Raw genomic sequence first — 26529 nt, 5'->3', positions numbered from 1 at the left:
ATTTCAGATGTCTGGGAGGCTACACTCCGCTGGGATAGTTATCTCTCCTTTAAGGGGGGGAGAGGGGGGTGAAGTTTGCACTGAACCTGTCTGCCGGCAATGTCTGTGGGTTCAGTGGTTTTTGTATCATTTTGGACCAATTCTGAGCATATCTAGGAGTTTCCACCCAGGTTCCTAACATAGCTGAAAAAGGCCTTATGATTGTCCTTTGAATCCATGGCAATTTTTCTCTCAAAATTGGCCTTAGTTGATTTTATGAGTGCTCGTATTTTTTTACTAATAATGATCAGGGGTGACTTCCCTTTTATGGATTTTGTTCCATCATGTAATAGCTTTCTCCTCTTATTGTAAAGTTGGTTAATGGCTGGGGTCCACCAGACTGGACGTTTGCCCTTTGTGGAAAGAGTCTTGGTTTTATTTGGGATTGCCATGAGGTGTTCATAGAAGGCATTTGTAAGGGCTTCCGCAGCTTGGGTTGTGGTTTCCACTGGCTCAGGGGCCTTGAAGGAGACCACACCAGTCTTGAGTAGTGTGAAGTTTGCTTTAGAGAAGTTCTTCACTGTGGTCTTTTTTGTTTGGGGTGGGGGCGGGATGTGGATTTCCAGTGAGATTAGTTTATGATCAGATCTCACCAATGAGGGATATACTTCCAGTGTGGAGCATTTTGTCCCCATGTTTGTGATAATGAGATCTAGTATATTTTCTCCTCTCGTGGGAACAGCGACTAGCTGTTCCATGGCATTTGAATTTATGAACTCCAGGAACCGTTGGGCTAGAAAGTTAGGGCTTGAGTAATGTTCCCAGTCTATATTCGGGTAGTTGAAGTCACCCAATATGATGGTGTTTGGAGATACATTTATACCCTCCAGTGTCTTCAGGAAGGCTGTGTGGGGTTCCTGAGTTTGAGAGGGTGGCCTGTAGCATGCTACAATTTGTAGAGCAGTTTTGCCTATGGTTAGTTGCACCTGGATAGTTTCCGAAGCTTCGTGCGTTGCCACCAACCTGGAGGTGTGGGTATCCTTTAAGAATATGGATACACCCCCTCCTTTTGTGGTGTGGTCCAGGTTTTGGGGCCGGAACGCATGATATGAGGTAAAACCTAATAGTGCCAGGGTGCTCTCAGGAGCCTTGAACCAGGTTTCAGTTACAGTACAGGCATCGATGTTCTCCATACTGAGAAGGGCCTCGAATGCGTGCATTTTGAGATTTAGACTTCTGGCATTGAGCAGCATTACCCTCAGTCAAAGTCCAATTAAAGTTCATGAAATCAGTACTGTTTCAATCTTTGATGTCAGCCACAAGTGCTCTTCTCAGTACCCGCAATGTGCCCAGTAATGACTCCTCCTGCAATTCGTATAGAGTTACATGTATCTAAATACGACTGTAGATTATTTTTTAGAAGACCTGTTGCTCCTACTACTAATGGAACTATCTGGGTATCTTTCTTCCACATTGCTCTAATTTCTGCCTGCAAATCCTAATATTTTATGACTGTCTCTTTCTGTAAACAACACACTGTAGTCACTGTGTGTGGCAATTTCAATGATCAATGTCTTCTTCTCTTGGACCACTACATCCGGTTTTCTAGCATCTATCTTTTGAACTGTTGGTAATGGATGATCCCATGTGCTGAAAGCTTCATTTTCTATGATGCTTTGTGGCTCATGTTTCCAGTGTTTTTCAGCCACTTTAGTACCATAATGTTTGCACAATCCCCAGTGCAACAGTCACATTATTATGCTTTTCAGTATACAGTCCTTCTGCCATTAGTATGTCACGACCAGCAACGAGGTGTGCAACTGTTTGCAATTGTTTTACAAAACCTACATTTGTCCGTTTCTCCCACATATTCAATGGACTTTGTAAACCAACGTGTACATAACCCACTATTTTGGGCAGCCAATAATAACCTTTCATCTCTTGGTTTGAATTAGTCTCCCCTTAACCATTCCTGCTTTTGTTCCTGATCAGTATGAGGTTCTTTCAGAAGATTTCTATACTTGCAACTATATTTATGCATTTTCCACATTTGCCTTCTCAATTAGTTCTTCACCTTATATTCTTTTGTTTTTTGCCACATTCAGTTGCTGTTTTTTTTATCTACTTGTGGTTTGATTTCCATTCCTGCTTGACGCCGATATGCTTCTGCTAGCCTAAGCAGGGAAGTCATCTTACATTTATTCTCATGTTTCAAAACTTTCACTACATTTGGGTCTTGTGAGGTTAGCAGATATGTGGAGTTCCACAACTGCAGATCTGTATATGTAATCAATTTCAAGGAGGCCCATCAATTCTTCAGAATGGGGAATGTACAATCTTGGTACGCAAAGATTTTTTTTTATAAATCATTTGGTGAACATGAAGCATCCTTTTTGCTTTCCTATATAATCTATTCAACACGTTTTGAGGCCAGTCAAACACTCCAAAAATAAGTTAGGACACGAAGAGCAAACTGGTTTACAGCATGGATTTTGTTCCTAGATGTCAACACTGTTTTCTGGACTAATTTAAGTCTTCGAAAGTATTCCTTACTAAGTTTTATTCGCATTTGCTCATGTTTTACTGTTGATCCTTTATCAATTCCCAAATATTTGTACACTCCCTCTTGCTCAAGTTCTTTTATATCACATTGTTGTACCTGATGTTTTCTTGGTGCTGCAGCTTTCCTGCTTTAAAGGTTGTTTTTGCACATTTATCAAGACTAAATGACATTCTTATATCTAAAAAGTTTTTGACAACTTGAAGTTGTGATTTCAGTCCCTCCTCTGATGAGCTATACAGTTTTAAATCATTGACAAAGAGAAGATGAGAGGTCTTTACACACTGTTGCTTTGTAGGAGCCCAACTATAGGGCAAGGCAGAGTAGCAGTGGTGACACTGAGTCACCCTGAAGTATTCCCCGTTGAATTTTTATCCCTGGAATAATAATTTGTCCTTTATCATGAGTTAATTGCAAAAGTGGTCTGCCACTGTTTCATGGTCACTGTCATGTAGTCGGATCAGCACAGGGTGTATCTTATAAATTTTTAAGTGCTCTTTTATCCATGAATGTGGGATACTATCAAATGTTTTTTGTAGTCAGTCCATGCAGTACTTAGATTCTTGCCCATTTTACAGTTCTCCACTATGATTTTAACAAATGATCCTTGGTTCCAAATGAATGTGGGGTTTCATGCCATTTCAAGGAATGTGAGTTTCAAGGGCAGAGAAGTTTAGTGCTCATGCTAAGTCTGCTTTCATTGCAAGACAGCATTGTTTGTTTAGCAAATGGCCTGGTGTTTGTCTGAAACTCGGGTGTCTACCATTATTTAAGTTTTACAGTCCTCATAAATTTGCCAGAAAATCACACGAGGAAGAGACCAAAAAAAAGGACACAAAACCAGGGACAGTCAAACATATGCTCTGATCTCTCCACCTCTTAGGGCAAGAATCTGGAGAAAGTGTGAAAGGCTCAATCATGGGCAAATTTATGAGCAATGTATGAAGGTAAAAAAAATAAAAGGAAATACCAAAGGGCTTTGGCCGACTACATTTAAGATGACTGCAAGCTGGGTGCAGCTGTTGAATCCCCAAATGACTTAACCATCATGCAGGAAAGTTTATCCCAAACAATAATTAGTGCCAGAATCATGAATTGAAATGAAACTCCAAAAAATAAAATTGTATCCTTTCGGAAGTTATCTACTCCAGGGAAGTGCCAAATTGACAATGCTACCTGAAAACTCTTTGGCATTTGGGAACTTGTGTGTACAGTGACCTAACATTTGACCAACATGTCCTCAGAGTCATAAGAAAGCCTTTCTATATTGCACAGTTTATAAACAAATTGATTTTGACTAGATCTAGAGATGTTATTGTCCCACTTTACAAAGCCCTCTTTAGGTCAATCATTCTGTATAATGCCCACGTTGACATGTATCTGTCCAGCCCCATGCAACAACTGGAATACCCACACTGATACCTTACTAAAAGGATACAAAACCTAAACAGGTCTTGCATGGACCACCTCAAAGATTTAGCACTATATTCAACTATATTCAGTATCCTACAGAGTGCTTAGAGGTGGCAAGTCTGGCATACAAGGCATCCTTCGACCTAATACAGATGGGCCAATTGAACATCAGCAAGTCAAATGGCATCAAAAATACTCAGTCCAGCTATCTAAACTAAATGTTGTGGAGAGATGGATACATTAATGGATAGAGGCAGTTCCTAAATGCTACATCCCTTACGTGGGTACCCTCAAATTATGTATGGTATGATCAAAGTTATTCTCACTAGGGCTAATATAATATACAATTATCAACCATGTAATTCAGGGAAGTAGTCGACATCTTGCTGTGTACTACTGCCCAAGAATTCTAGTCTTGCCAGCACTTTCACCTCACCACGCTACAGTTCTTAGTGGGGCCACGGCTGGGCCCTAGAACAAATAAAATACTGTAACAAACATAATTAAACCACATATGTAAATATTTTTATTTTATACTGGCTCATATAGTTCAGACTTCATGATAGCATAAACACAAATCCCAGTATCTGTATTGCTGTAATTAAATTACTTCTAAGCAGCATTACATAAGCATTAACACCAAATAAAACAAATTGCCTTTTTTCAACTACCCGAACACTGGATTAACATAACAATAGCATTAAATATGATAATTCATTTATTTAGGTTCTATATAATTTGTCCACATCCACTCATCTAAATTGATAGGAGCTGTGGGACTATATACCCCATTTCAAAACTCCCCCAGCGCACCAAACATAACCTTTCTTCTACATTCATCTGCATGAATGCTTTAGGATTATAAAAAGTCAAAAGTAAACTAACTCTTCACTGACAATCATTTTAAATTAACTACTACCAGTATCTGAAATTCTTAATCATCACATAAGGGTGGCATTTTCCAAACACCATTTCATAAATGAACATAAGGACAACCATTACCTTAGTTATAAAAAAGGGAAAGTGGTGGAACCAACAAACCCAAAAAAGTATATAACAATAAAAAATGGTGTGCAGGCTGGAGAATAAAACACACCAATACAAAACAAATAACATAAGGTAAGCGCTTTCGAGGTAACCCTCTTCTTCTGACCTCAGATAAAAAATGCTTTCAAAATCACAAAATTTAAATAAAACTAACATCCAATAAAAACACAATCTGAGAATCAGTGTGTTAAACCTGTTTTTCTTGAGAGGTTTTAAAGAGAGAGCACTGTTCAGGCCAGGTGGCATATAGGCCTTAAAATCCACAATCCATCTCGACTCAATATATTCGGTCTCATTACATATATCACCTTCTCTCAACGTTTCATTAATGTTTTGTAAAACCAAAAATTTTAAACTATACTGATTGCCAAAATCTGAAACAAGCTTAGCCAATGCACTAGTGAGCTTATGATTCCATATATCATTCAGATGCTCCATAATTCTTTCCTTTAACATACGATTCGTTTTACCAATCTAGATATTCTGAGTAGAACAATCTGCATGAAAAGAAAATTCTATGGGTTTAAGATATATTGGGTGCATAACCATACAGTAGACCATATGTTGCAACAAATCTCGCAGGCTCTACATGGATAAGTTCCTTTATATTTAGAGATGAATCTCTCATTCATACCATTTTGCTTGTAACACAATCTCTGTTTCAAATTCATATTATTTTTAAAACTGAAACTAGGAGTAGAACCCAAGACTCTACTTGATATTGGGGTCTGTGAGATTCTCTCTCACATCTTAAACCCTTAAACCGAATGATATAAGGAATCATAAGCTCACGAGTGGATTGGCCAAGCATGTTTCAGATCTTGACACTCAACATAGCTTGAAATTTTTGGTTTTACAAAAAATTAATGAAACATTGAGAGATGGTGATACATGTAATGAGACCGAATATATTGAGTTGAGATGGATTGTGGATTTTAAGGCCTATATGCCACCTGGCCTGAACAGTGCTGTCTCTAAAACCTCTCAAGAAAAGGAAGCTTAACACACTGATTCTCAGATTGTGTTTTTATTGGATGTTAGTTTTATTTAAATTTTGTGATTTTGAAAGCATTTTTATCTAAGGTCTGAAGAAAAGGGTTACCTCAAAAGTGCTTACCTTGTTTTGTATTAAAGTGTGCTTTATCCTCTAGTCTGCACACCATTTTTCATCATTACTTTAGTTAATAGGGCTATGAATATGACCAGAGTTAAAAGCATAAAAAAGTCTGACTCAGTAAATTTACTAATAAGTGGGACAATATAACCTCAAATACAAGAGCTGAGTTACAGGCAAGCTGTTTCTAACTTTAAATCACTTCAGGAAAAAGTCAGAGCTATTGTAAAATACCTCTACCAGAGATAAGGACTTCTGCAGTTTTTAGGTCATGCAATAGAATCCTCAGAGTTTATTTTCAACCTGTTTGATGTAAAACTTTATTGAACAAAATGTGGAAGGGTACTGCACTGCGAAGAAGGAATAACATACAAGTATTAAATAAATTCCTTAACACAAACATTAAAGTACTTTGATGTGCATAACCCATTTACATTACATCAAGGTATACCTTTCATATCCCAGTGAAAAAAAAATCCCAGCATAACCCTTATAGCCTTACCTTAACACATATATAACATATTAGAGACCCATCTCCTGAAACGTATGTACACCATGCAAGACCTTATTCGGCAAACATTTTATCAAATAACAGTTCACTTAAGTCTGAGAGAGAGACACACACACACACACACACACACACACACACACACACACACACACACACACACACAGTGCTCTAAATTAAAACATGTACATGGATAAATGGAATATCTGAGTTTTCTTTTTTTGTGCAGTACATGAAATATCTTGTAATGCAGCATTAGGGAGCGCCATTTAATCCATTAATGGCTCTGTGCAACACACAATGCCCTTGGCATATTATATGCCTGCTTACCAAATTGCAAGTAGGCCATCTTACCAGGCCAGAAACTACAATTCCTGAACTGCAGGTTTATTTGCATAATATGGTAATAAACCTTTCCAATGCTAGATGGTAATTGTTTATGCCAGTCATGTGGTGCAGTAAATAATTCTGCAAGAAAACATCCTATTGTATAACGCTCAAAAGCATATGTTGACTGTCAAGATATGCTCAGACAGTAACAGAAATATCTGTATGAAATTTTCCTTAGTATTTTTTAGTAAAGAGCAGAAACTACTCAATTTGTCTCAAATTTGCCACTAACATTTTGGCACCAAGCTTGAAGCTTAGCTGACATTGATTCATCTTTTCTGTGGAAAAAAAAAAAAAAAAAAAATACCAGGAGCTTCTTTCTTGTGATAGAACATACATTAAGTGCTGCTCACATGAGTCTGAATCCGATAAAGAGAGGCAAAAGCTCTTTCTGGTCACAAAAAAGTACAAATCTCGTCCACACTAGCAATCTGGATAACCCTTGTCTCTACGCTTCGCTGCGCAACGGTCAATGGTCGGTAAAGGCGGGAGATGCTGTTTGAGGAGGAATGGAGGTTTGCTCGTCATATGCATCATATGATTGCAACCTCCAATAGCATATCAGCATCTCCTCAGGCTCCGAACCTCTGCGATGCAGTTTTAATGGGAAAAAAAAAGTAAACAAGTCCAAAAAGAAGCACCAGTAGCCGCAAAGAGTCGAACGGATGTAGGAACTTTATACATGTAAAATCACTCCAACACTGTGACACCAGAAAACAAATAGAAAATCCAAAGTAAGTTGAAATTGAAAAGTGTGCGGTTTTGCTAGTACATTTTTCGATTTCAACACACATCATTCATCATCAGATAAATTAAGAAAATCCAGGGGGGTGCAAGTGCACCCCCTTGCACCTGCCTGCGGGTGCCCATGGTAGGCTGTGTGGCTCCACCCCTGTGGGCACACCAGCTCTTGGCAGCCTGGCAAGACAGACTATGGTTTCAGGGCCTCCTTGAGGCTGCTGCTGACAGGGTGGTAGAAAGGAACAGAGGCAGATTTGAATCCCTCTTCCAGTGGGTAGTTCTCAAACGACTGAGCTACCGTGGACAGTTGTGGTATTAAACTTTTTGCCTTTCTCACCCTCCCTTTTGTGTTAGTCAGTCATCTGTATAAACTGTGCTGGGCCGATAGTGGGGTGGGGGGCTGTGCTCCTGCATTATGTTTTATCCAAAAATAAAAAAGTCAACTTCTCCCCATCTCTCCTGTGTATTATGCCATTCTTCCTTCCTAAACTTCACCTTAAAAAAAAAGAAAAACGGGGGTCTGTCCCCATCAAAAACAGAGCAACAAACAAGTGACAAAGCCCATCCATCACTCTTCCCCTTCGTGTATTCTGCTGGTACACAGCTTTCAAATTACATAAAAAAATGCCAGAGCTACTTGCTAGTCAAAGATGAGATTATGTTACATTAATTCATCCCAAACAAATCCATTAAACTCCAGAAATGTCTACAAAAGTGAGTCTGTGCTACAATCTAAACAGATTATACAGTGATGAGCAGGAAATTATCACTTTAGTTACAGAACAATATCAGTTAAAATACCGTACCTATTTTGACACTTCTGCATGTTCTTTAATAAAATGCACTCTTGCTCCACCACTGAAAGCAACAGCAGTCAGACTGTGGACAAGGATTATTGGTCTTGCCATTTTTCAAACATGCAGTTCTTTATGTTTTACAGAGGACTTCTTTTCTTATCACTGGAACATGCTCACTGGCCTGCAAACTAATCGCATGCCATGGTGAACTTGGCATACACCTGGCTATGTCCATAATATAATAGCAGTAAATTACTGAACAGCTATGGTCAGACATCACTGGACAACAGGGTACTACTAGAGAAAATACTGAATCAGCACCAAGGCATAATGCTGGCACCAAAGTGACCACTTAAGTTCGTGAACAAGTGCTCATGAAAACATAGTACAGTGTGTAGTGTTTTAGCAAAACAAACTGTACGTATCATTAATTAATCACCTGAGGAATGTGTAGCCAGTGTGCTGGACAGTTCAGTCTGCTGCAAATGTTGCTTATTCAATAAATCTATGCTAATCTTTGGATGGGAGAATTCCATACGTACTTCTGTGCAGTGAACATTAGGCTGAATATTCTAGTGTGCAACAGGCCTTACTATATCTTTATTAAAACAGGCTATAAAATAAGCAGCTGAAATAGGGAGGTGACAGGCTTAACGACAAAAAGGAGAGGGAGTTTCACTGAACTTGACGTGGGCTTGTAGTGCGGCAGAGGAAACTACAGAGGGGGACTGGGATGTGAAGTATATGAGTGCAGGATGCAAATGGCGACCGAAGGGCTGCCTGAGGCAGGACAACCCATATGTTATGACTGCAGATGCATCCTTGAAGGACATTGGGGCGTTCAAACAGGTGAAACTGATAGAAGTCAGGAGAAGGCCTTATGCCACAGCTATCAGAGGGAAAGAAATGGGGCGCTGGTGATGGGGGAATAGAAGGCGAGTGAGGCAGGATGTGGACAAATAGAAAACGGCAGGTAGGAACAAGGACAGGATGGGATGAAAAGGACAGGTACTGACCTGCAGTCAGGAAACTCAACAGGGGAAGACAAAGGGAGACAGCTCAAAGAGTTGTACATACTAGGGGCAACAAAGACGTTGGTCAAAGTACGAGTAAGAGATGAGAAACAGAAGAAACCATCAATAGCAGCTTGAGGAGGAAAGGACAGACAGGAATAAGACATGAACATGAACCTAGGAGTGCATAACTGTGTGTGTGGGGGGGGGGGGTTCAAAGAGTACTGGATGGAATGGGAAAGAAGTCAGACTACAAGCAATCAAAGAAGGAAGGCTGAAATGAGGAAATGCTGCATTTAAACTCAGTGACATGGGGCAGAAAGCATGTCAGAGGATGAGGAAGATGGCAAGTGTGGGAACACTGAACATGGTTATGTCAAGTTTAAATTTTATCACCAAGGAAATCAAGAATACTGACAAAGAGGACCTAGCTTGACTACGTCACCTGCAGCCCTATCAAGTCCAGTTGTATGACAGTGGGATCCAGGCAGCCACTGGCTAGGCAAGAGTCTTACAAGCCCATTCTTTCTTACCTGGGAATCCAAAACTGACTCCTCTGCTTTGTGTCTGGAAACAGATGGTAAGGAGGGAGAGGACCAGTTTGAGTTCTGAAGGGTGGTTTACCATCTCCCCTAGTGTTGCTCTCCCCACTCTTCTGGGGACTCTTCTGAGCTCCACTATTTGCTGCTCTCCAGGTGAAAGCATGCCTCTGCAAGTTAAATTTCCTTCAGCTTACTGTGTAACTGCACAATGCACCATGGGCTCACTAGGCTCAAATCTCCCTGCACGTAGAATGGCTGATCCTGCAACAGCTGCTCACTTCTACCTCCTGCACCAGCTCCTACAGGTGCCTAACCTGCTATTCAAACATAGATCACCTGTAGCAGTCAAGGTTTATCGCTCTACATTATGGGGCAGACTTCAGTGAATCATTTTTTTTTCAGTTCTTGGATTCAAGTAATGCATAGTAAGAAGTGGTCAAGATGGTCAACCAAGGGGAAGGGGATGGGGGTGAAAGCTTGTAGTTCACACAGGCAGCAATGACCTGACAGAAAAGACAGCTAAAGCTGTAGCAAGCAGGAACACGCCAGTGGCAGACAGATGACAGGGTCTGGAAGCATTATCTTCAGAATACATACTTATTACGATGTAAAAGGGCCAACTGTGACTTTGGACAAGGGAGACTGCCCTTGGGGAGGAGCATCAGGTAGAGACTCCATCACCTTGTCAGGGACAGAGTTCCATCTCGGGAGCGCTTTTTTTTTTTGTATTATGTAACATACTTTTTAGATGGTGGAGCACTGATAGAAGAGGACAGTTTTCAGATTCAGCCCAGGATTCACAGCTATTGAAGAACAAAGTCATACAACATGGAGGAGCCACAGTAATTTGTCTGGTAGTAACAGTATACAAGAGAACAAACAGTTAAGAAGCAGTGATGCTTTAGGTATTTACAGTACATAAAGCAATAAGCTGTCCAACAGGAAGAGTGACTAAGAGTGATGTCTGCAGTTAGGAGGGCACTATAAGCTAAACACATATTTATGCAAGCTAGTCAACGAACATTAAAGTTACATACACAGTTAAGGTAAGACATCCTGAAGCTCGTTTGATGGATTCTCTGTGGAGAGAATCAACTGGAGAAATACCGGCCTGTTATATTATTTACCAAGTTCCAGAATTTCTTTTGATTGTACTGCAGAGCTTTCTGAGCACTTGTAATTGAATTTGCTGTGCGTGTTCAATTAACTCTTTCCGGTAGGCTGAATAGGAGGCTGCAGTGACCTTGGTCATCTTTGGTTGGAAGCCTTCCAAGTACTGTTCCAAAATTTATAAAGTGCTTTTAGTTCTTTAATTATCCAAGTATGTTGTACAGTCTTGAGTTTATCTACAAAAGTAGATGTCACTGAGATACAGAAGGACTGGTTAGGGATGTTGCTAGATGTTTGGTGTTGTTCAAAGGCTAGGAATTCATCCCTTTCAATGAGTGTTTTTAGGTTTTGGATCAGTTCATTTTTAAATGCGGAAGGTATAGAGTTGGAATGGTTGTTTTATAATAGGGGTATGATGGAAAAACGTAGGGCAGTCATTTATTGGAGGAGGTAGTACTAAACAGTTATGGACAACAGCAGGTTTGTCAGTAATTAGTAGATCAAGAAGCAAGCGATTCCCTGAATGTTTGGTCTAGGGAAGTCTAACTGAGCCAAGCTAGGTTTGGCTAGAAAGCTATCAATGTCAGAATGTTTGGGATTTAGAAGGATAATGTTGAAGTTATCCATAACAAAGTTTTTGCATGACTGGTTACTTTCCAGTACACTGTGGAGAAGAATTTTATGCTTGGAAAGGCTGATTGGCATATAGAGGTATGAGACTTGTGTTTAAAAGGGAATTACTACTTTGAGTACTGTCAATTCTGTTTCGGTCATGGTTGCTAAATATTTTGTTTTAGGTGTTCACCACTAGGTTCTCTAAGAGATAACAGGAGATGCCAAGAAACCAATACTTCTTTGGTATACTAAAGAATAAAGGCAGGCACACACCTGCCAAAGCTGAGTAATGAACAATGAAGAGGGGAAAAAGCAGATATTCAGAAAGAACGCTTTGCCTTTGTATTTTTTTTTTTGGGTGGGGGCTATACCAGCTGAAGCACCTGCTTATGGTCAGTGCTCCTCAATCTCTGCTGTCCATGCCCAGTACATGCACTCCAGATTACGGTTCCACCTTACTATTAAACTTTCGCTGTTTAACCAGTAAAATGAAAACAGAATACCTAAATGAGAATTTATAGTTGCAGCATCATGCACAATGGCACAAGCTGTCCTCTAGGAGCCTTTTTACTCCCTGACATGCTGGGTCACTTCACTAACTAGGCAACAAATGGTACTGTAAGGAAACCATCCACACCTACACAGTCATACTCTCCTCTTTTGCCCATCCACCTAACACCCCAGCTGCAGCCCCTGCCAAAATTCCAATCTTAGCACTGGAGCTCATCCCATGGGCATGCTTCCCGCATATCACAAAACCCTCCCAGGCAACTACACAATGCCTCATCATATATCCTTCCCCCGTTTCTTCAATCACCTGGCTACTAAATGAAGGTGGGTCATTTGGAATGAAAACTCTCATGCTGGAGGATGAAAACTCTCATGCTGGAGGTGATTGCTATGGTAAAGTGGGACTAGAAGTGGCCAGACACAAGGAAAAAGTAAGAAGAGGTAAAGATGGAACTGGTCTCACCAAGAATAAGACACGTGGATCAGATAAGCCCAGTCCTTCAAAAGGTGTTCAGCAGACCAGTGACAAAAGTGCTGCGAGCTGGAAAAGAATACCCGTAGGCAAGGGGGGAGTAAACAGTGGGGAGAAAATGTCAACATTCCACACAAGACAGTTTAAATGAAGACAAGAAATTGAGGGGAAGGCTGCCTGCTTTCACCAGCACAGTTCCACAACCAGACAAAGCTGGTGGTCAAAACCTAATTCTGATTTAGGACTTGGATTATAAAATGAACAGAGTACCACCAGTCCCCATTAACCTAGACTTGCTTCATCAAGGTCTCCAATATGGCGTGGTACACAAGCTGCAAGAGAACATGGAAAGAGAGAAAGGTAGGACAGACTGAGGAACTAGAACACAGCACAGTAGGACAGCAATAGATACACAGCTGTTGAACACGGTCAGGAATAATTTTAATTTACTGCATTTCTTACCAGGATAGTCTGAATGGGCAAACAGATACCCATTTTCAGCAAAGGCCCAGGGAGAAAAGTTCCACAGCTATAAGTTAGACAGATAACATGCAAGTACTTAAAACAATATGCTACAAAACCATAGAAACACACCAAGAATAATGAAGACCAACACGCCCTACATCTTGGATAAAAAAAAAAGACACACACAACAGATGAAGATGGGGATTAAAGTCTAATCGAGTACTACAAAAGTACTAAGTGAGTAAGCAGCTGAAGTTCAGTGTGGACAAATGCTTTAACTCAAAAGCAGCACTTTGCAATCTCAGTGCAAAGTATCACATGAAAAGAGTGAAACTGGCTGTGGCAGTGTCCAGGAAACTAGAACACCAGAAGCACGAGGGGGGCTGTATAGGAAAAACAGAATGCTGGGGTACCTCTTCCAGGGGACAGGCTCCAGAAGCAAGAAGTAATGCGTCTATTTTTCATTGCTGGTCAGGCCACACCATAATTAATGCCCACAACTGTGGAAGAAATACAGATAGAAGGATAAATTACTGAAAAGAGTCTTCAATAAAAAGGTGTGTGGAATGGAAAGGTAAAGGTTATAACCAAAGACTAGAAGAACTTGGTTTGCCCTTGAATAAGAGAAGACATTATATGCGTGCCTGAGAACACAGTGAAGAATGAACTGGTCACCCTGAGCAAAAAGGATGAAAAGAGTACGGGCACTGGATACCAATGATCAGAGACTCTCAATCTAAGAAAACGCTTCATACAACCAGTTGAGTCTTGAATCTGCAAAAAACACTTTATCCAGGAGCATCACAGCCACATGAACTGGACTACTAGAACAGTTGGGGAGTCAGAATCCACCCAGGCCATTTCTTCTTCCTTTAAGCAAATGTCAAAAAAGGATCCAGAGAGTATTTTGACATGCCAGACATTCAGAAAAGGAAGGAAAAAAGCTGAATGATTCCTTTGAACAACCCATACTTCAAAACCAAAGAGGAAAGTACATAAAATGTTACAAGAACTCTGGACATGTATGGCTATTGCAGCCATCTCTCACACAGCTACATACCGTGTATGTTTTTGGCAAGTGCCAATAAAACCCCTCTGATGACTTACACCAATATATTTGGAACATATTATTTGGGTCACAATTTCTGCTGCCTATTACAAACTCTGAAATCTATACTCGTGTCTTAACAAATGTCTCCCTTCCAGCCGCCACACATGCCCTCTTTTCCTAACTTTGTAGTCCTACCTCTTCAACTTTACCCATACCAGTTACTCCAACCAATGCAGAGTCCAAAGCATATCCCTTTCTCTTCTACCCTGTACAAATATCTATTCATGCCTTAGTCGCTCAACTTTCTTCACCACTTGGTTTATAGAATGAATACAATATTATTCTACAGTGTCTTGTGCAATGGAATGATAACCTGAATATATCTGGAATCTACTACTTGCACTGTATAATGTACTACCTGCCCTGGACACTGCATAGTTTCATAGTCTGATTAACTCTAGAGGTCCAGTCTAAAACACAATCTCCAGAATGTTATTACCAAAGGCATGACAGCCAACCCAGGAAAACAGAGCAAACAGACAACATATTTTCATTATGCCAAGCATTACACTGCCGAGGATAATTATTGCCCTGCAGATCCTTTTCCTCTATTTTGCCAAATGTCCCCCTACCAAGGTATAAAGCAGTTTCTGAATTCCCCTTCAAAGTACAAAATCCCTTTTTAAATTTTAAAAATATCCAAACATTCACCAACCTGTCTACAATGTCAGTTGGCAAAAGTCTCAGGTCCCACCATCAAGGATTTATCATATTGCTCTCTGCAGTGTTCACATGCCTCTCAACCTCCAAGAGCAAGAAATCTGGACCAAGTCATAAATAAAAGTGGGATAAAGGCATAAAAATAGGGACTAGTTGAGAATAACAGGTTTTGCATTATGAATTTTCTGAAGGGTATGACGTCTGAAACAACTGTCATTTTCTAACTTCATTCTTTAATGATTTACCACTAATTTGGCAGAAAAAAAAAAAAAAAAACAGAATTTTAGAAATAATGGACCAAAATATGGGGCCAAAATCCAGACATTCTGTGAAAAAATGTGCGGTTCAAAGGTATGACTGTTCCAGAGCCAATGCAATATCTAAGCCAAATATGCTTAGCTAGACTGGTCCTAGGACCTGTACCCTGTGACATATAAATGCTTAGTGAATTTTCGTCCGACAGACTTCCCTCTAACTAGCACCCCATTCTGATCAATCAACTTCCTATTCAATTCATAGTTTATGGACCCAGCCTTCTATCCTTTCCTTACCAGTCAGTGGGGCAGTTATGCAATCGGCATCTAAGGGAAAAATATTCAGAGTAAAACATACTCTGGGATGCATTTAGGACATACTGATTTCTTACCATCGTCATAACAGGATTTATTTACTAGTCCAGGGTCATCAGCTAGAGCTTTATTTATGTCAGTTACTTCTCCTGTCAAGGGGGAATACAATTCGCTTGCAGCCTTCACACTTTCCAAAGCTCCAAACTCATCTAAATGAAGGGAAAAAAAAAGAAAGACATTAATACACAAGCAGAAAATTCTACTGAATTTCCAGAGTATGACTTTGCTGTACTACAACACTATCACAAATACCACACACAGATTTAGATGTCTGGACGCAATATGCACCAACCTCTCAAACTTCTGGTTCACTACAGACAGTGGAATACTGCTACAGCAGTTACCATACTTTTTATGTGGCTCTCTGAATGTGATTTGGTAGACTGTTACAAAAGGCAACAGAGGGAATGCTTCCCCCACCAACCCCATAACTTAAAAGCCAAATCTTCTCCAATGCTCAAGTTATTCAATACAGACATTTGTCAGTTACACAAGTTACTATAAATACGGACATTTCAGTACAGGGTAAAGCAAGCATAAACGGCAGGAGCATACATGAAAAATAAGATAAGCCTGGCCTGTAAAGGCCTAACTGGTACTTGAGGACGATGGCCACTGAACTGCACCAAAAACAAAACTTTTTCCATTTTGCTAGGTATGATTCCTTGTACCTGGTTTCCTAGCCTCCCTCATAACTTAAGTATGCCCTTTGTAAACAAGTACCCAATAGGAATGAGTGCTAAATCCACGCAGTCAGCCTTAAGGTCTTCAGGCTGGGATGCATGAGTAAATGAGGCAGTAGCACAGGTTACCTATACAGAAAAATACTGCGTGGCCAAAAAGATGCTTCAAGTAGAATTTTTGGTCTGTACTCCTGAAGGGAAAGAAAGGAGTTAAGGCAAAAATCCTCCCAACTTACTGAGAATGCTTCAGTTTTCCATGTCCCGAGCTTACTGTCCTGGTTTAAAAATTTTATCTACATTTTCTAGAGAAGCAAAAAATGTCTTTGTTGTACATGTCATCTACAGGACAATTCTAGGAACAAGTCCCTGTTCAGAGTCCATTCATGAAGACTTTACTATCTTCTGGTCAACTGGTCTGGCACAACATTATCCTAGGAAGGAATGTAAAATGCTCACAGGGTCCGACCTTAGTCCTGGGACAGATGCAAGGTTTCTGTGGCCAGCGAGTACAAAAAGCAAGACTGGGTGCATTCTGCTTGTAGCCTCAAATGACTACTGTGTTATCTGTGAGGATATGCAGGGTTCCTTGCTAGTATCTGTGGGAAGGCTTCTGTGGCTACTACTACAGTCATCACCTTTTTGACACAGATGTGCTTTTCTAAGAATTCTGTAACAAGTGTCTGTAGTTGGCATAATGATTAAGGTCTTCATCTCCTATGTACAATGCACAAAGTTTGATCCTGACCTCTGGCTAATGCTTGTTTGGAGTTTGCATGTTCTTCCTGTGTCTCTGTGGGGTTCCTCCCACCTCAGGGTGGGGGGGACATGCAGAGTGCTTCCACCACAAACTCACCCAAGAATGGAGCTGTGGGCAGCAGGCAGACACTACATGGTGCTCTATAGGGGGATGAGCTGCACAGACCAACAGCTTTGAGCATCTACTCTGGTGCCCAGTATCCTCAAGATAGGAGAACACAGATCAGACTGTGCACTGTGGCAGTGCTAGCCACTCGATAGTGTAAAATATGGCTCAAGGTGATTTGGTCATTGACTAATGTCGCCAAATGGGCATGGATATTTGCTGGTGATAAGTGGGATGAGGACCTGGCCTACTCTGACCTACGCCATGTACCCATGCTAATGGTGAGTCATTCCCAGCGAAACAGGAAGATGAAGATGACGAAGAAATAGGTGGAGTTCAAGAATGGCACGTGTGAGGACTACAGAACATGTATGTGGCTGAGCCAGATATGGAACCAAGATGTACAAGGAAAGCTGGTGGTGGGGTGCAGAAGTTCAGAAAGTTATCAAAAGAAAGGAGTAGTGCAGGAAAAAGTGGGAGACAGCAAAGATGGACCAGGCTAAGAAGGAATACTGGTTGGCTAACAGAGGCCAAGACAAAAATGGCAATAGCAAAGAAGGTTATTAGAGACACTCTGCCAACTTCTGAAAAGTGACTCGGTAGACTACACAAAAACTACAATAGGTTGCAAGGCAAGAACAGAAAGACGGACACCCTTCATAAGGGATGCCAGCAACAAGCTGCTCACTACTCCACAGGACATCAAAGGCACATGGAAGTTGTACTTCAGCAACTTCTGAATGAAGAAAACACCAAAGAAGCTACACTTCCCCAGATACTGCTTACGATGATATGAGGAGTCGTCCACCATAGAAGAAAATCACCAAGGAAAATGAAGTCTGGGAAAGCAACAGGCTCAGACAAGTTCACAGCAGATATGATAAAGATGCTGGGTGAGACAGGAAAGAGAAATAGCTTTGGAGAGTACTTATAGTAGTGCAGACAGAAAGACATACCCCAGATGACAACTGAATAAGCATACTAGTGCCAGTGTTCAAGAACAAAGGGGACATTCGCAACTGTGGGCAGTACAGAGGTATCAAACTCCTGTCACATTGCATGAAATTTCTGGAGAGGGTGACAAACTAATATGCACAGTAGTAAAAAGTAAGATTGGGATGAGCAGTTTGGATTCAGATAAGGATGCACCACAACTAGTTGAGAAGAAGCTAGAGATTAGGAAAATCAGTCCAACTGGGCATTCCTAGACTTGGGGAAAAAGGATATGAAGTGGTCCCAAGAAAGCTTATTTGGGCAGTCCTGCGGTAGTTCAAAATCCCAGAAACATTGGTAGAATTAGTGCAAGCTATTTATAAGGACCCAATGACTCAATTATGAACAGTGTTTGGTCTCACAGAAGTTCCCAGTGGGAGTTGGTGTGCATCAGGTTTCAGCTCTGAGCCCACTGCTGTTCATACCTGTGATGGACTACATTAGCAAACAGGTCACAGGGGACAGATCAACAAAGTTAATGTATGCAGATGACGTGGCACTACAGGTAGGCTGAGCAAGAACCTCAGCAGCGGATAGGGAATGGAATGCAAAACTGAAAGTAAACGGGATGAAACTAACCGCTGTAAGGGCAGCAATGGGGGAAATCAGAAGCCAAAAATTGAGACAGGAAAAGAGTGGAACAGGTTAACAGCTTCAAGTATCTGGGAGGGTTGGATGAGAAGAAGGTAGGTCTGAATGCGTAGGTCAAAGTCAGAATCAGAGGGGATGCAACCAAATGGCACAGACTGTCAGCTGCAGTATATGACAGAAGAATGCCAAAGGAGTTGAAAACTAAGGTGCACAAAACAGTGGTGTGACCAGTCAGGCCTGAGTGTCTAAGACGGCAGGAAAGTGGAGTACAGTGGAAAGGATGGAAATGCAAACGGAACATTCTCAGCCATGGGGAATGACCGTGTTTGTCTTCCAAGTATGGCTGCAAGGATATCTTGAACACACTTTTTCAGTAGTCTGTTTTGAAAGCAGGTGAGAAGACTTGTTTGAGGTGTTCCCCAAATCTGATCAAGTCCTGGAAGATCTCTACATGGCGTTTCCATTCATGAGGGTCTGTCCATGATCTGGTTATAGTCTTGCCTATCTCTCTGTTTTGCTCAGACAGGATGCATGATGCCTGAAGAGTTGGAGGATGGTGTACAGCCAACTCCCCAGCCATCAGTGCCAACTGGCAAAGAGGGTATGACATTATACTCCCTTGACTGTTCGGGTACCACATCAAGGTAGTGTAGTCTAGGAGTACTACAAGAGGACCTAGAGTCCATAAGTAGTAAAGAACCTCCTTTAAGGCAGAAATCACTGCTAACGTCTCTTATGTTTATGTGCTTTGGTGTGTCCGGAGGACCCCACAAGCCTTACACCTGAGCTCATAATCTGAACAGTATGCCTGGACAGACTGGACTGCTGCCTGGAGAGAGAGACAAAGGGAGCCCTGGATTCATAGACTGTTGATCCCTCCATCACTGCAGTTCCTGCTTCACAAATCCCAGTACCGGTACCTGGAAATCCAGGGGCTGAAAGAGCTGGGCCCAACAATTCAAGTCCCACTGCATTTTTCTCATGTGTAGTCTGGCTTGTGGCACTACGGGATCACTGATACCAGGAGGCCTAGAATTTTGAGGAACTCATTAAGGCCACATCTAGAAGACAAATGTCCATGAAAATGCCAGGACAAATTAGAACTTTGTCTCCCTGCAAGAAGACCATCCTTTTTATTGTCTCTATGCAACACCCTATGAACAAAATTCATTGAAAGGGTGTGAGAAAGGATTTTTGAAGGTTTAATTTGAAGATTAGGTGGGAAGGAAGGGAATGCAACCTTGTTTAATGATTCCAAGCATCTGGATACAGAGTCTGCACAAATCAGCACATAGTCTAAATAAGGAAAAATGTGGATGACTAGGGTTCTGCAATAAGTCACCACTAGGGACAGACTGTCAATACTCAAGGTGAAGCAGATAGCTTAAAACGTAATGCAGAAAATGTATAATGTAAGCCAAATACAGCAAATATCAAAATTTTCCTGAAATCGGGAACAGGGATAAGATGAGCATCCTTGGAGATCTAAAATCATCATGAAAGTGGAAGCAAAGTTAGGACCGATTAAAGTGAGCATTTTGAATTTTGAACATTTATAAAAGTGTTTCAGGACAAATCTATGATGGGTCTCTAGCAGTGCTCTTTTTGGTACCAAAATGATTAAGGGGAAACATATTTTGCCTTGGAGTATCACAGGCACTTGTTCTAGGACCCCTGTTTCTACTATGTGACAAAGCACTGGAAGAAACAGGTCTGTCTGGTCTGGGGGGTGAAGGAGAATTCATTTGGAAGAGGGAGGATTTTTGTATCCACTGCAATATATATACTCTGCAAATTATTCTCAGAACCCATTTGTCTGAGACTCTCTGCAGCCAGGCAGCTGGGTTGACAGATCGCCTGGAGGAATGAGAACAGCGGGAAAGGCAGGAGGAGGTAATGGTGCTCTGTGATTCAGCATAATCATTCCTTTGCAGGGAAGATTATCCATTTTCGGAAAGGAACCTCTCATTTGGTTTTGAAGAATTATCCTTCCTTCCATTTCCTTTTTGACCCGTGAGTTTTGATTGGCTAGGATTTGTGTTTGTTCTGCTCCTTGAAGAAAGATGCCTTGTTTGATGAGAGCTCTGGTACATGAAACATCCTAGATTCCACATGCATTGATATATTTCTATTATTCCACTGGCTGAGAATCTGTGCAACAGAGGTCCCAAACACCAATTCAGAACAAGCATTCCAAATTCCACTTCTTAAATGAGAGAAGTTTAGAGTATGTAACCAAGCATACAATCTTAGCATAACAGAAGTAGCAGCAGCAGAAGCATTTTGAGACTGTATCTGCACATTCAAGCAAACCTCTCAAAGCATGAATCAAAACCAAAGTCAAATTCAAAACAATTTCATTCAAACAAGACTTCTGATCTGCAGGTAAGGATGCAGCAAAATCTTCAAAACTGTACATGTGCTGTAAAATAAATTTTCACATGCAGCCTTGACAATTTAACATTCTAAAGGCCAAATTGCCAAGAAACATCCTTTTGCTCTGAAGATCTAACAATTTTCCCTCATTATCAGGAGGTGTTGGATTAAATGAAGCTATGGAATTTTTATCTGTGCAGGCAGCTGGGTCAGCAGTCAAATGAGACAAGCGAACAGTCATAGCAGAGCAAACCATGTATTTTCTTGGAGCTTTTTTATGGACTGCTGCAATACACACTGATGTCCTGCAAACAGCTCTATACAAGGCCGTTAAGAGAGGGAGGTTAGCCTCAGAATTGCTTTCTAAGGTCATATACCCTGCCTAGCTCTGGAGTAGTTCTCAGATTGCTTCCAGGCAAAATCACTAAACCTATCAATCATCTGGGGAAAGTGAACACTTGTTTGGACTTGAGTTTATGCTCATCTTCTAAAGAATCAGAGTGACTGGACTTTGTCAGGTATAAAATCAATATGGTCCTCAGATTACTTATTCTCTGGTTTCTGCCCAAACTAGAATTAGAGCCATGCATGGGAACACAACCACTAGAATTATCTGTCTGCAGAACACTATTAGCCAAGAAAACCACGAGCCTTATAAAACAATAATTTGATTATCAGCTGTATGAAGAAGCTACCGTTTTCTTGTGAACTTCACTGCTAGCTGAAACAATTGGGGAAAAAGAATTACGTCTGGCAAGACATCGCTTACCCCAGACTATTCCAGCACCTAAAGTCTGCAGTTCTCCCATAGTTTTTCCAGATACAGGAACAGCCCCTGAGGATATCTAACCACAATTCCACAGTGGCCAGCAAAGATGTGCTAGAGGGAGACCATGCAAAAGGTAGATCTGCAGGCCGAGCAGTACCCAAACATCACTAACCACAGACTGAGGCATATTTACATTGCTTTTCCTTTTTAGGTACAAAAGGATTGGGGGGGGGGGCACCACAGTTAGGATCCATCAAGTCAGGGGACAGAACACCAGCCAGAATAACAAACTTAACAGTGCTGGACGATGTATTACATAAACAGTTTCCAGTAATAAGTCCCCACACAACCATGCTGCCAAACTGTGCTATCCAAACTGTGCTATTATCAAAAAAGTCTGTAATGTGTTCAGAATTTTTACAAATGACAGAAGTTAAAGAAATTCCAGTCACAAAGTCCAAACATCAAATGAACCGATGTGCCAAACCAGTCAAAGTAGCTCCACACACTAACCGTGCTAACCACCATAAAATGTTTAATAGCAATTTAATCTATTTTTGCAGAGTAAAATCTCCACAGTATATTCAAATAAGTTAATATGTTGGTAAAATCCTGATCCAATGTTTAAAAACACAGCAGAAACACATACAGTATATGTACAAGTGCTGAAAAACCCAAGTTCTACAATATTTTCCTGTCAAAAGATGAAATAAAGCAGAATAACAGCAAAGATTGGAGCAAGTAATTTGCACTTCAGACTACAAGAGACAGTCCCTAGTGTCCAACACACACAAACTACACTTCTTGGAGAAATACTGAAAGTTTCCTCAGAAACAGGAAAATGAACCTTCTGTCAAAGACAGAAGCCAAATAAATACTGATAAAGCAGAAAGTTTCACAGGAATTACTGTAAACACCGAAAAAATATCTGTTTAAAAAATGTTTTATGTCTAATCTTCTTTCGGCTTTTTCCTAGGGGTTAGGGGTCGCCACAGCAGAACTCAGGTCCGCTAATGATTGGCAGTAGATTTTTACGTACCGAGTTGCCAGCCCTGATGCACAACCTTCAACGAAGGTACACCCATTCACGCATTTCTCCACACAGAAGACGCTTTAGCCGAGAATCGAACAGGACAACATCTTACTGTGAGGCGACAACGCTACTGCAGCACCACCGCAGTTCTGTAAACACACAAAAAATATCTGTTTAAAAAATATTTTCTATCTAATAATAAAACGAAAGGAAGGGGACTCCAAAATGAGGCTCATCTGAGCAGTACACCAGAAAAGTCATCAATAGATCCTATGAGGAGAGTTATAGAACTTTCCTCTTTGGAAAGACTGAACATTCACATCCTGTAACAGATGAAGGGTTCCCTAGCTGTACATGCTCAGCCAATTAACCATCATAAAAAGAGGGAGGGGAGTATGGGCTTCTGAAAGCTGGCCAGTACTGGGTTAGATTGGCAGATAACGCAAAATACCAATGAGGCAGTGGGAATGAAGAATAAACCTTCCCAAACTGATCAGTTATTTTGATCTCTATCAATGAGGATGGCACTGTTAGAGCCTTAAAAGATTTCTTACCATCTGTGAACACCACAGCTGGATCATAAATTGTGCTCGTGTACAGATACTTACAGGAATCCATGACTCTACAGAAAAAGTCACACTTCCCAAGAGCAGAGGGTGAGAGTCCAGCTCCAAAGACACACTACTGAATGCATACTTCAACACTTCAATAACTGAAGGACGATCTCAGACCTTAGGGTTCCAGTAATTCCAAAAGATTGCTGTATTTTTTGGGCATTCAAGTAATCCTCAAGTTCCCAATGGAAGTAGTCAGGCTTTGTTTCCAAATCAGAAATCCCCTAAATGGGGAGGGGACTACCTGTTTGCTTAGACTGCTGCAGAGAGACTGACCTACTGCCAGCTGTGATGTTGAGAAAAGATAAGAGTCTATTCTCGTTTATTGTCTGTACTTTTGATTTAATTCTTGTTGTGTGATATAGCTGAATATCTTAGTGTTGACCTCAGTTTGTAGTGAAATCCTTTGTTTAGAAGCCTGTTTTCTTAGTGAAAGAAAGTTTACAAAACTGGTTTTATCTAGCCAAGGCATTCCTGCATTTGTTATTCTTTATATAATTGGTCGGATTTCTGTCCTGTGCCTTAAATAGCCAACGTTTTATCAGATATACCTGTTGCTCAGGCTGCTGCAGACAGACTGGCCTACTGCCAGCTGTGATATTGAGAAAAGATAAGAGTCTATTCTAATTTGTCTGCACTTCTGATTTAATATCTCTAATCTGTACAACTATTTTTTCCCCACCCACCAAGTTCTTTTTGTCTTGGTGGCTTTGAGTTGCCCGCCTCTGGTATAAAGTCGATACTGGACACTCCCCCCCAGTCACATTATATCAGCTCATTCTACTGTTAACAGTGAGAACTGGGCAAAGGCCCACCCCTTTAGCTTCTGCATATTGAATTATCTCATTATCTTCTGTCTCTTCACTTTCCGCTAGCAAAAAAATAAATAAATAAAAAACTGTTTCCTACCTTTCCTGGCACTAGTGTAGCCCAGATACAAATTTGCTTTATCCAGGACTTTTTTGTAAGCTTCTGAGTGGTGCTCTTCAATTTTTTTTCCCTTAGATATGTTAGTTCTCTACTCTCCTGCACTTTTATTAGCTTATTACTCTAGCACTTTAAACTAGTCCCTGTGCCAGAAAATCTGCTCTTCAAACTTTCCCTTAGAACTAGCTGGTTTCTCAGTTGTAGCACTAAAATCTGAATCCCTGAGACTAGCACTTGCTCTAAAACCTGCTGGAAAGCACTAGGAAGCCTTAAACTGCTACAAGCATTCAACTCTCCATGTTAATAAGGAGAAATTAATCGTAGCCACTAAACAGCCTATAATTTCAAAGTACCTTGCCAAGGTAAAGGTAAACCGCTCTTGTACTTTACCAAAAAAAAACACCGAACCAGGCATGTCCAAGGGTCAGCTTCTGGTGATTTCTCCTGTCCACCTGGTGAATCTGGGCATACTGGGGCAATGAAGCAATTGCCTCATGTACATAGACAACCCTCTCCTCCTACCACCCCACATTACAACCTGTGGAGATGTACTTACATAGCCAAACTGGAAAAAAGCTCTCTCCAGCCAAGATTGTGCTAGACAGTCAAGAGGAGAAGGTTTAACACCTGCACTACACCTCTAGCAAGACACAGCCCTTCAAAACTCACACCAACATCCACATATAGTAACACTAAACACACTTATGCGGAGGCCCTTAACATTAACCTGCCCTAGCAACAAGGACCTCCAAAGCTGAAATGCAAACAAACACCAATCACAACCAAAGTGTCACACAGCTCACACCACCAATGTGCCACCCAACAGCCCCTAAGGCAAGACAATGTACCCAACACTTTAGTCATAGGTGACTCTATAGTCAGGCACACTGATGTCCCACTCACCAGGCTGAACAAGGAGAAAATTACAGTCCGCTGCCTGTTGGGTGCCAGGATCCACCACATCAACCATGCACTCAAGTCACTCCACAACAAGTACCAATATGACTCTGTCATTGCCCATGTTGGAGTGAATGACTTAAGACGTACCTCCCTGGACTACATGAAGAGAGACATGGAAGAGCTCTCAGATCATGTGGCCCAGGCAGGTATGACCCTATCCCTGAGCAGCATCCTGCCTTTGCCCAGAATGATACCACAGTATAAAGACAAAATGATTAACTTCAACAAGTTTCTGGTGTCATTCAAATGGAATCCATTATCTGTCTGCCTGGGAGGACATGATCGACAAACCACGATGCTTTGCCAGAGATGGTCTGTACCTGTCACCCATGGGATTCAGGTTACTGGCTAAGGCTCTTGCCGCCCCTATAGTGCCTTTTTCAGGCAAGGCTTACAGGACAAAACCACCACCGTAACGGATATAAGCATGCAAAATCTGAAGGTAATGCCACTCAATGTTAGAAGTCTAAACCTCAAAATGCACTCTCTGGAGGCACTCCTAAAAATGGAGAACATTGATATCTGTGCAGTAACCAAGACCTGGTTCAAGGCTCCAGAGAGCACCCCTGCAATACCAGACTACAACTCATCACACTTTTTGGCCACCAAAACAGGACCGAAACACTAAAGGCGGAGGAGTGTCCATATTCACCAATGATATTCACATCTCCAGGCTAGTTGCCCAACACAGTGCATCTGAAATTCTACAGCTGCAACTAACACTAGGTAAGACTGCAATCCAAAGTGTAGCTTGCTACAGATCCCCACCATGCCCCAAGATTTTCACTACACCTTTCTAAACATACTGGAAAATATCAAGACACAACCAAAGACCCTAATACTGGGTGATTTCAACTACCCTGCCATTAACTGGGAAAACTACTCCGGTACCAACACCTTTGCCCAACGGTTCTTGGAATTCATAAATTCCAACGCCCTGGATCAACTAATCCATAGTCCCACCAGGGGCTCAAACAGCCTAGGCCTAGTCATTACCAACATGGTAGATTGATGCTCCACATCAGTGGTCACCCCCTTGTTGGTC

At 41.2% G+C, this 26529-nt stretch overlaps 1 protein-coding gene across 1 annotated transcript in view; it reads right to left on the bottom strand.

The window, feature by feature from the left end:
- GCSH (glycine cleavage system protein H) overlaps positions 1–26529 on the bottom strand; it is a gene marked incomplete in the record, with an annotated part of 617075 nt that overhangs the window by 210297 nt on the left and 380249 nt on the right. Inside the window, 1 exon segment of the mRNA XM_044081794.1 lies at positions 15694–15825. Coding sequence (XP_043937729.1) covers positions 15694–15825 — 132 coding nt within the window.

This window comes from Protopterus annectens, chromosome 8.part1 (genome assembly GCF_019279795.1).
Source record: "Protopterus annectens isolate FY-2018-M chromosome 8.part1, PAN1.0, whole genome shotgun sequence".
Lineage (NCBI taxonomy): Eukaryota > Metazoa > Chordata > Ceratodontiformes > Protopteridae > Protopterus > Protopterus annectens.
The sequence above is the reverse complement of the archived record's forward strand: the minus strand, read 5'-3'. Positions and strand labels throughout refer to the sequence as shown.